Below are 10,348 nucleotides of genomic sequence, written 5' to 3'. Positions count from 1 at the left end.
AGGATTTTACATTCGTACATTCGTTCCGACCATTTTCCAAAGCACACTGTGAAAAGGTTGGCCAACGACACAAGGCTCCAAAAACTAGACAGGTGCACAAATATAGTTTTCTGTATTTTATTTACCTCCAAAAAGGTGCAAGCCAGCGACAAAATACAAAAATAAATAATAAGACTGGCCAAAAGCAAAGTTCCAAAAATAGGAAATAAACACACACCAGCTAACTAAGGAAAAAAAAAATGTAACTCAGACAATGTCCTCTAAGGGCCCTGGCAGCTCTTCCCTGGTGTTGTCACTTTCTAGCCCAAAGCCAAACTGAACAACCCCTCCACCTGTTGCATACATGCCTTTTAAGCAGGTGAGGCAAACTCATTAACTCAACTATGGCTAACTAAGGCCCATGAGTTATCTACAACACTGATGATGCGTCCCAGTTGCATCCATGTGATGTATTTCTTTATTAGTTATTCTATTTATAGTGGCTCATAGGAATTTATAGACTACGTGACAACCAGGAATAGTTTGGTGACCACAGGAGAGACTGTTGACAGCCGGAATGTAGACGGCATCCCGGGAGCAGTATGGGTTAGCGCCCCATGCTGTGTCTTCCGTGAGGAAGAAGCCCAACAAACCCGCGGTGAGGCCTTTAGGAGGGCCATTCCATTCCACCGTACCGCAAGCGGAGCTAATACTATTAGACGGCCCAATCTGGTGGTATCGGCCCAAGGAACCATCACGCCAGAAGGAAATGTTTGGATCGGGATGGTGCAGAGGATCTGGTACAGCGCTCAGGTCCTGGACCTGGTGAGACGAAGGAGGAGCCCGGCCAGGAGGCCAACCACAGAGCCTAGTCCCTCCACGTGCCAGAGCCTCCCCCGAGTCCCGGCAGAGTACTTCCGGAGAAGCGGACTAAGTGGCCCTGTCTTTCCCTATAGGACTGACCGTGGGTGCTACTGGGACGTAAGTCGGGGCTTGATCAACCCTGGCTGGGTCACCTGGGCGAGGGTGTATGTTGTATGTTGCGAGACCCGAAACACCCTATGACCCCAGGCTACAACACTGATGATGCGTCCCAGTTGCATCCATGTGATGTATTTCTTTATATATATATCCAATTACTGTTAATCATAAGAATTTACAAACTGATTCAAATATACAAATATTTTACAGGCCAAATTCATTCCAAAATGATACAATTAAACAAAACACTTATAGAAACACCCCTCCTCCCCTACAATGCTTGGCCCCTTCCAATCAACAGGATTGCCAGCACTCTAGAGGAGAGTCAGGTGACCAACACATACTTTAACTTCCCCACAGTGCCAATAAATAAACAGAATACCTTTGAAACGTCAGATGTAGGCTACAGAGTAAAGAGAACATGCAACTCAACGCTTTAATCCGCTTTCCCTTCTGAGTATCTTTGATATCCATCTCTGGACGCTGTGCAGAATGTCTTTGAAGTCCTGTCTTTGCAGAGCTTCACACTCTCACCTCTTCCAAGGCGTCTCCCATTGATCCACCTCTCTGACTGTGAACCCTACGCTGACCCTGTTCAGTGGTTCGCATCACCACATAACAGGAAACCTCCCTTTCAACTTTTAAAACCTAGTTGTACTTCGAGTACGGCGGTGAGTACGGCGGTGTTGGAACCCCAGAAGGAAAATTATGAATAATTGTAAAAAATAAAAATAAAAAAATAACATAGGCTATTCAATTATATATTAAATTATTAACATAAATCTTCTCTTCTGGGGGTCTGTGGCCAAATTCACATAATTGTGGGGGTCATTGACATGAGAGCCACTGATTTAATAGTGAAAATAGCTGATCTACAAGCTGACAAGACGTCGCGATGCAACACATTGTGAGCTTGTGGATCTGCTATTGTCACTATTTAAAATGAAATATTTGAAATAGTTTTTTTGGAAAATGTCTTAACATTTTAGATTGTTTAAATGTTTGAAAATCCTTTGAATTACATAAAACATATAACATATACAAATACATTGTAGGAAATTTTATATTTTCTCACAAACATACAAATGGGTCCCGACCCACTGTTTGGGAAACCCAGTGTTGAACAATATAAGACATGTGGTGGTTGGAGGTGATCTCCCCGCTCTTCTATTGAGATCCTGTGGTCTGGTAGGACACCTACTGGTTGACAAGAGATATTGCATTCAATTCAAAGGGAAATGTCTCATTAATAGCTCAACAGCAAAAGTTGTGTCAGATCCTGTGTCTAGGCAAGACATGACCTTTGACATCTAAAATGTCTCAATAGAAGAGTAGGGAGACAAAATACAACCACCCCAATTGTATAAGTCATATTGTTTTAACATACTCTACCATACAGATTGGACATTAAATTTGATTAATTAAAAGCTTTCATTTTCATAGTGTTCCAGTTCCAATATCGCCTGCTCATTTATTTGTGTCATCACTTCCAACTTCACTTGTTTAATCTGTATCCTGACTGAGTTCTCTATACTGATTGATTGGATACAATTGGTATCCCAACCTGAAAATGTATTTCCTGTTCAATAAAGAGCTCTAGAGAGATGGAGACTCCCATTACTGAACAAACACTCTATAGCAATGATTACTGAATGATCAGAATATAGAGCTATTTAACACTTATTTCACTTACCTTACCTTTAATGTAATCTCTCAGCACCACTGCCTTAAACGTGTAATGTTGTTGTTAGTAGGAATAAACACAGAAGCACTCGGGAGGAAGTGGACTAAGAAGTTCCTGTTTTACACAAAAAAAGGAGGTGGTGCCTCCTTTTCTTTCACCAAATGGGTTCCCAGATTAGGATTAATGTGACTTTAACATGTAATAACTAATATCTCATTGCTTGAAAAGACTGATAAAGGCCAACTCAGCTTCACATTTGAAGTTGAACTACTTTTAATCCCTATTCTGGGCATGTAATTATACTGTAGGTGACAAAGTAAAACAAAAAAAGTTTCCAAAATATGCTCACAACTCCTCACATCATGACACGCGAGCTTGTAAATGGGTACGGTTCGCTATGTTTGAAAACATGTCAAAGTATAAATATTCACTTACATTTCATTTATTGAAATAAAAGAACAAGAAGAACTCAACCTAAAATGTAGACATATAAACATTGAGAGAGTGAAAGGTACCAGTGTGACTGTGGATGCAGTAGTTACAAGTTGTACAAAAAGGCAGCATGGCTTTCTACCAAACAATGTTGCTGTGGCTCTGTAGCCAATGTAAAATTGCAGAATTTGCACAATTTAAAGTAAAGTTATCTTTTAACCCATTAAAACCAGGAAAGCATCTGTGTAATTTTGTATCTTTGCGTTGGCTATAACAAAACAGCAGATATACAAGCTCACAGCACGTCACTTCGTGCCGTAGGCTTGTATTATGCATTTTTTTTTACATTTTAAAAAAATCTTTAAAGTGTTTGAAAATGTTCAATTTTTCTAACACAAATCTTCTCTTCGGATGGTCCCTGGCAAACAAAAATTCAGAGGGGGGTCCGCAGCCAAATCCTTCCTTGGCACGAAAACGTTTGAGAACCACTGTTTTAGAAGGCAAATGTTGCAGAATCTTAATGGGTTTCGTGGGTGGGTCATTAACAGTAGCACTTGTGCAGACTCTGGCCATTTTAGTTTATACTGTCAACCTATGGAAATATGAAACTGTGCTGACACACAAGGCAAAATAAATGTTCTTTGAATTCAGCACATTTTTAATTAAAGGGATTTGCAATGGAACACCACTAGCCACACGCTAGCGTGTTGTTATTTGAGCTTGCGGGACTATTTGTAATAAGGCTGTCGCTTCAAGTAAGTCTGTGTGACTAAGAACTACCGTTGTCAAATCACAACACAAGGCCATGAAACGTCATATAGAGCAGGGCTTCTCAAAGTGGGTGCCGTGACGCAAGTCCAGGGATGCCGCAAAATACTTTCGTTTTAACCATTAAGACCTGCAAGACCTCCGTGTCATTTTATTTCTTTGGCTATTAAAAAAAATAGCGGATATGCAAGCTCATATCGCGGCACCGAGTGTCGCGCTATGAGCTTGTAGATCTGCTATTTTTGAAAAACCGTTAACATTTGTGCAAATCATTGAATATAAATATATTTTTAAAGCGAAGAATTTAACTCAAATCTCTGCTTCCGGGGGGTCCCTGGGACAAGATATTTTGAGGTGTGGGTCCGCGGCCAAATACATAACATGAAAAAAGTTTTAGAACGACTGATTATAGCAACATACGTTTTTTTCAAGGAACTGTTTGTAGAATCCCCCGGAAGCAAAGATTTGAGTTACAAATGTTCGCTTTAAGAAATATATATTCAAAGATGTGCACACATTTTCGGGATATAAGAGAAAATAGCAGATCTACAAGCTCATAGCACGGCACTCGGTACCGCGCTATGAGCTTATATATCTGCTATTTTTGAACAGCGAAAGAAATCTAAAAATAACACAGATGCGTTCCCGGTCTTAATGGGTTAACCACTTAGACCCTCTATAGAGAGGTTTCCTGTTAGTAAACATGAGAGGAATCTGACCGCGCAGCTGCGGGGGGAAGCCTATGGGTGCGTTTGGAAATTACGCACCGGAGCACACTCGCCTATTAGTTTGTATTGGCCAGTGCGCTCACTGCCGCTCAGGGCTGTATTTTCGAACGCGCCTTCACCCGGGCATGCGCAGATTGCGCATTCTGCTCTGTGATGACGTCGCGCGGAAATCCGTCTATACTTACTAAAACGGACATAAGTTGCACTGTCCTTGGTGTGTTGTTTTTTCAATCTACACCCAATCTCTTTGCCTAAAATAGCTCATCTACAAGTTTTTTCTTTCTTAGTTTAAATCAAGGGAGAAAATAAAAAATCAAAGAGGAAGGAGGAAACCAAAACGAGAGATCAACGTATGATTCTGTCCATCGTTATGTAGTGGTAGAAGTGCCTGAAGTTCGCTGTACTCGACTTTAACAGTTACTTACACATAGTATTTTACAGTGTAGACTGGGGACCCAAAGATAAAAAAAATAGTATCAAATGGGGGTTTAATGCAGATAAACGGAGGGTCCTTGTAATTAAAAAGGTCGCGAATCACTGCTCTACAGTAGGTATCTCTGTTTTAAAACTGTTTCACCGTACACTGAAATCTGTCTGTTATGTTTGTTCCTCTGGAAGGAAGGCAAGTAAAGGAAAAGGGTATTAATAAATAAATAAATAAACAAACAAATAAATAAATACACTGGAAAGCAGCGGGCCATGCTGTGCCTAGAGTGGGCTCTGTACATAACTGTAATCCCAGGGTTTTCCAGAGGGTGGCAAACCCGTTTCCCGTTTCCAGTTCATCGTCCTATAGCTTTCGTTTGATTGGCTCAGCACCACATTTGAACTGGAAACACAGGTGGAAGGAAGGTGTCATATGCGTTTCCGGTTCAAACCTGCTACCGAGCCAAGTTATGGGGACATGAACGGGAACAGGAAACCGGTATGCCACCTTCGGGAAACCCAGGACTACTGTCATTAATAGTCTATTGTCTGTGGAGCCCAATGGCTTCTTTACACTTGGTTGTGTGCCGTGTCGTGCACCGGAAAATAGCCGTTCTACAACGCGAACATTGGTTCTCATTTCTATGTTGGCTCTACAAGCTCATAGCGAGCTCATCTGCTATTATTCTTTTTTATCATAAGTCTTCTCCTCTGCCGGCACAAAACCTTTTCAGATGGGGGTCCGCGGCCAAATACATTTGGGGGTCCTTGACATGAAAAAGTTTGAGAACCACTGGCGTAGATCAGCTCTTTCCAGTACGCGACACCGGCACCTAACTAGGTATAAATCCCCCTCAGCGGGAGGCCGCTACGTGGACACAAAGCACATCTCTTTCTTCAGGTGGACCTGCAGGCCGCTGGCGGTGGTGAAGGTCTTGGAGCACTGCAGGCAGCGGTAGGGCTTCTCGCCCGAGTGCGTGCGCACGTGCTTCTTCATGGTGTCGCCGTCGCTGAACGTCCGGTAGCAGTACGGGCAGCTGTACGGCCGCTCGCCCGTGTGGATGCGCAGGTGGCGCCGCAGGTTGCCCCGCTGGCTGAAGCTCTTGGAGCAGAAGGTGCAGCGGTGCGGCCGCTCGCCCGTGTGCGTGCGCAGGTGCCGCCGCAGGTCGGCCGACTGGGCGAAGGACTTGCAGCACCAGTCGCACGCGTAGGCCTTGCGCTTCTGCTCCGCGTGCAGCCGCAGGCCGCCGGCGTGGGAGAACGACTCGCCGCAGCGCGAGCAGCGGTAGCGGCCGAAGCCGTCGGCGCCGGACGACGCCCCGTCCCGGGTACCGCCGGGCGTGTTTTGTGGGTCTAGAGCGAGTGCCGGCGGCGCCGCCGTCCGATTCGCTTCTTCGCCGCTTCCGAGCCGGGTCTCGTCGCCGCTGTGGCACGCGGTGGGGTCGGAGGCGACGGGGTCCCCGTGACCCGCCGGGTGAGGCGCGATCGGCGCGTAATCCTCCGGTTCCGTTTTGATCAGCGTCTGGAGCGGAGGAGGCAGCTCCTCGCCGTGCGGCGGGGTTTCACTGCGGCTCTTGGCGACCGTGTTCAGGGAACATGAGAGGCTGAGGGAGCAGGCGTTGCTGAAAGCCTCCTGCGGGGTTACGGGCTCGGCTTTCGACAGCGTCTCCTCATAGCTGGGCTTGGCTTCGACTTGTCCCCGTCCCTCCAGGGGGTCCGGGGGGAGCGGTGCCGGAGGAGGGGTCTTGCTCTGGATGGACAGAAGCTGGACAGAGACCACCGTCTCCTCTTTCTGCGGGACGATGGAGATGCCCGGCGCCTGGCTCTGCTCTGGTTCCACTGGACATGACCTCAGCTCTGGATCTCCGCTCTCCTCTGGGCTGGTAAACAGGAGAGTGGACCTGGTGGACCCTATGACAATGAGAAGAAAGTTTAATATATATTGTTGCTGTCGTGCAGAAACCTCCCATCTCCATATTCAAAGTTTTGATCATCCTACAGCTTCACACAAAAGCATCAAAAGCTCGAAACGCGACGCGTTGGAGTTTCCACCGACAGAGACAATATTATAGTTGATAGACTGTACATGTTGTTGGTGTCAAGCAGAAAAATTGTATCTCCATAGTCCATAATTCATCTTTTATGTTGTGTTTTTTTATTTTATAAATTAATGCCATACTTTATACTTTGTCGTATGACAGTCTCGCACAAAAGTAGCAAAAAATAGCAAGTCCATAAGCTCAAAAACGTGCAGATCTACAAGTTGTGAGCTTATAGATCTGCTATTTTTGCATTTTTTTTTATTATATATATAATAACAATATAGGGAGAATAGGGAGGGCAGGTTGAAAGTGGTTAAGTGTGTCTGTGGGTTTAATAAATATTGAACAAATGAAAAGCATTGACAAGAGCAAGGTTCTTTTTTTCAAGGTTCTTCAAGGTTTTGAACATGCAAGGTCGGCTACTTGGAGTCAATGTCCGACTCCATGTCACAAGAATGAAATATTATTGGGCGAGTACACAAGCAGCGCGGAATCGTTTTATGCCGCGAAGATCAGGCTGCTACCCAGGCGGGCATGGGAGTGATCTATGGCTGTGTATTTGGAATACATGAAATGTATGTAATATCACAGCCATTCTAGGGCTATAGTGACATGCCTACAGTGTCAGTGACATGTCCAGGGACGCAAGATGGAAAGCGGTTAAAGCCTTAGATTAAGCTTTAATTTCACGATTCTGTGACAGATGTTTAAGGGATCCTACATGCCTACATTTCAAGTTAACCCATTAACTACGGCCGGGAAAGCGATCTGTCAAAAAAAGAAATCGCGAAGATTTGTGCAAATCTTTGAATATATGCGTTTTAAAGCGAGCATTTGTAACTCAAAACTTTGCTTCTGGGAAGATTCTACAAATACCTTCTAAATCCTAACAGTTGTTTTGAAAAAAACGTACGTTGCTATAATATCAGTGGTTCTCAAACTTTTTCATGTCAAGGACCACCCAAAATGGCATGTATTTGGCCGGTGACCCCTATCTCAAAATATTGTGTCCCAGGGACCCCCCTGAAGCAAAGATTTGAGTAAAACAATGTGTGTGTGTGTGTGTGTGTGTGTGTGTGTGTGTGTGTGTGTGTGTGTGTGTGTGTGTGTGTGTGTGTGTGTGTGTGTGTGTGTGTGTGTGTATCTATATATATATACACACACACACACACACACACACATATATGCTGTCCGGCAGGAACCAGCTAACTCCAAACATTTTTCAGGAAATGACAAAAACAAAACAAAAAGTGGAGTTAGGAGGTTTTGTCATTCATTAGAACAGCTGAATGGACCTCCAAGCTCACGATGAGGTTGGAGGTCAAAAGGGGGTGGAGCAGCCAAACCAGCTAACTCCACCCCCCTTTGGTGGAGCTGGTTTAGCAGACAGTTTGATGACCCAATGGAGTTAGATGGTTTTGTCAGAAGCAGTGGCATTTGGTGGATTCTAACGTTGGCGGGGCAGAACGTTGGCGGGGGGGGGGAACCGGTTTGACGGCTAAACTGGTTTCCTAATGGCCACTCATTAACAATTCGGCCAAATGCAAATGAGCCCCATTTGACAACAAAGGCGACTTTCTGTGGTCGGCTACAACAGAATAGGGTGAGGGGCTGCTAATATTGATTTTTAGTTACTAAATCTCACCCCTACACAGGGGCAAGCTGGGTCTACAGACCGGGCCATGGCCTTGTTGGCCCCAATGACGATACGCGCCTGGTCAGAAGCGCTTTTTAATACTTTTCATTGGTTCCATATTGTTTTTAACAACACACAGACGTAAAGGGTGTTCAATAGCACTGATTTATGGGGGGAAAAATGCAAAAGCGTCAAACTGGAGTTAACTGGTTTCTGCTGGACAGCAATATATATTCAAGGATTTGCACAAATCTTCCAATATTTTCCCAAAAAAAATAGCAGCTCTACAAGCTCATAGCACGGCACTCAGTCATGAGCTTGTAGATCTACTACTTTTGGATAGCCAAAAAAATCAAAAAAAAAGATGACAGATTATTTCCCGGGGTCTATAAATGGGTTAAAGCAGGGGTCTTCAACAGGGGGTCCGCCAAATCTTTGTGTGATAGGATTTAGTTGTTTTATTACATTAACCACTTGAACCCTAGAATTCCTTTTCTGAGGGGAACATTAGCCGAAAATAGCCGATCTACAAGCTCTCAACGCCTCGTGTAGATCGGCTATTTTTGGCAAAGAGGCTATAGGTGTAGAGGGAAAAAAGAGCAGACTAAGTAGAAAAAACAACTTTAATCTGAAACACAATTTTATACAATATAGAGTAGGGGGTCCCTGCTTCATCTCTCTCTCAGCTATGGGGGTCCTTGGCCTGAAAACGTTGAAGACCCCTGGGTTAAAATCGTCTCTGATGATCCTTCAATAGGCTCTATGCACAGTAGCCATAATATCACTTCCTTCACAGGTGTTACCAATGATACTAATGAAGGCTCTGTTCCATTTAGTGTAGCACAGTGGTTTCCACGACCCCCACAACTCTGAGTGTACAAATCGAACCATTTGTACACTCTCAGAGTTACACACCCGTAAGGGACCATTTGGAAGCCCATGAGGGTCCCTGGACCCCAACTGTAGACCCACTGGTGTAGCAGAGTGTTTCCAGTGAGCCAACATGCACAACATCAGCACCCTGACTCAGTTTGACCAAGAATGGAACAGAGCCTTCATTAGTATCATTGGTAACACCTGTGAATGTCTTCATAATACGGCTGCTGTGAATAGAGCTCATTCATCCTTACGGAGCCAGTCTGTCTCGGCCTCCAGCAGCAGGATGTCCCGCAGCTGTCTCCGCAGGCTCTCGTTCTCCTGCTTGGTGCGGGCCGCCTCCTCGCGGTACTCAGTCACCGCGTCGCCCACCACGGACACGATCTCGCGCGCCACGGCCGCCAGGCGCTCCGTCAGGTAGGCGTTCAACAGCTGCAGCTTGGTCATCTTCTTCGATCACACCATCCACAGTCCACACACACACACAATACATACAAACAAACACACACACTGCCGGGATCTCTCCGCAAGGGGCACGAAGAAGAAATTAAACAAAACACGGAAACGGAAGTTGGTTTGGACCCAGTGTTGCCAGATTCTAGAAACAAGCAAACAGGTCTAGGAAAGCAACTGGGCCACATGAGCACTTTGAACATGATAGGGCTGTCACGATTACACACTTAACAATTAATTGTCACTCAAATAATTGCGATTAACGATTTAATTGTGTGTTTGGCATTGAACATTGGAACGTATGAATACAAAATTCATTTCTGTTTGCCTTTTAGGTTTTGTA

General features: G+C 44.8%; 1 protein-coding gene across 1 annotated transcript; it reads right to left on the bottom strand.

The window, feature by feature from the left end:
- Positions 1-3,148: 3,148 nt before the first annotated feature.
- On the bottom strand, positions 3,149-10,049 carry LOC311056114 (uncharacterized protein). Its single transcript, XM_084072505.1, has 2 exons — positions 9,807-10,049; positions 3,149-6,909 (listed from the first exon to the last, which is right to left on the bottom strand). The coding sequence occupies exons 1-2, from the start codon at positions 9,997-9,999 to the stop codon at positions 5,867-5,869; spliced, it is 1,236 nt and encodes a 411-aa protein (XP_083928631.1). The 5' UTR covers positions 10,000-10,049; the 3' UTR covers positions 3,149-5,866.
- Between the last annotated feature and the right edge of the window lie 299 nt (positions 10,050-10,348).

The sequence above is a fragment of the Gymnoscopelus microlampas genome (assembly GCF_963454915.1).
Source record: "Gymnoscopelus microlampas genome assembly, chromosome: 11".
Taxonomy (NCBI): Eukaryota; Metazoa; Chordata; class Actinopteri; order Myctophiformes; family Myctophidae; genus Gymnoscopelus; species Gymnoscopelus microlampas.
Note: the sequence above shows the minus strand (reverse complement) of the source record. Positions and strands in the feature narration are given on the sequence as shown.

What these genes read in the sequence shown, in the direction of transcription:
- LOC311056114 (XM_084072505.1), bottom strand. Translation starts at nt 9,999, where the DNA reads ATGACCAAGCTGCAGCTGTTGAACGCCTACCTGACGGAGCGCCTGGCG. An exon ending in GGCCGAGACAGACTGGCTCC is followed by an intron (nt 6,910 to 9,806) that starts GTAAGGATGAAT and finishes TCATTGTCATAG; the next exon opens with GGTCCACCAGGTCCACTCTC.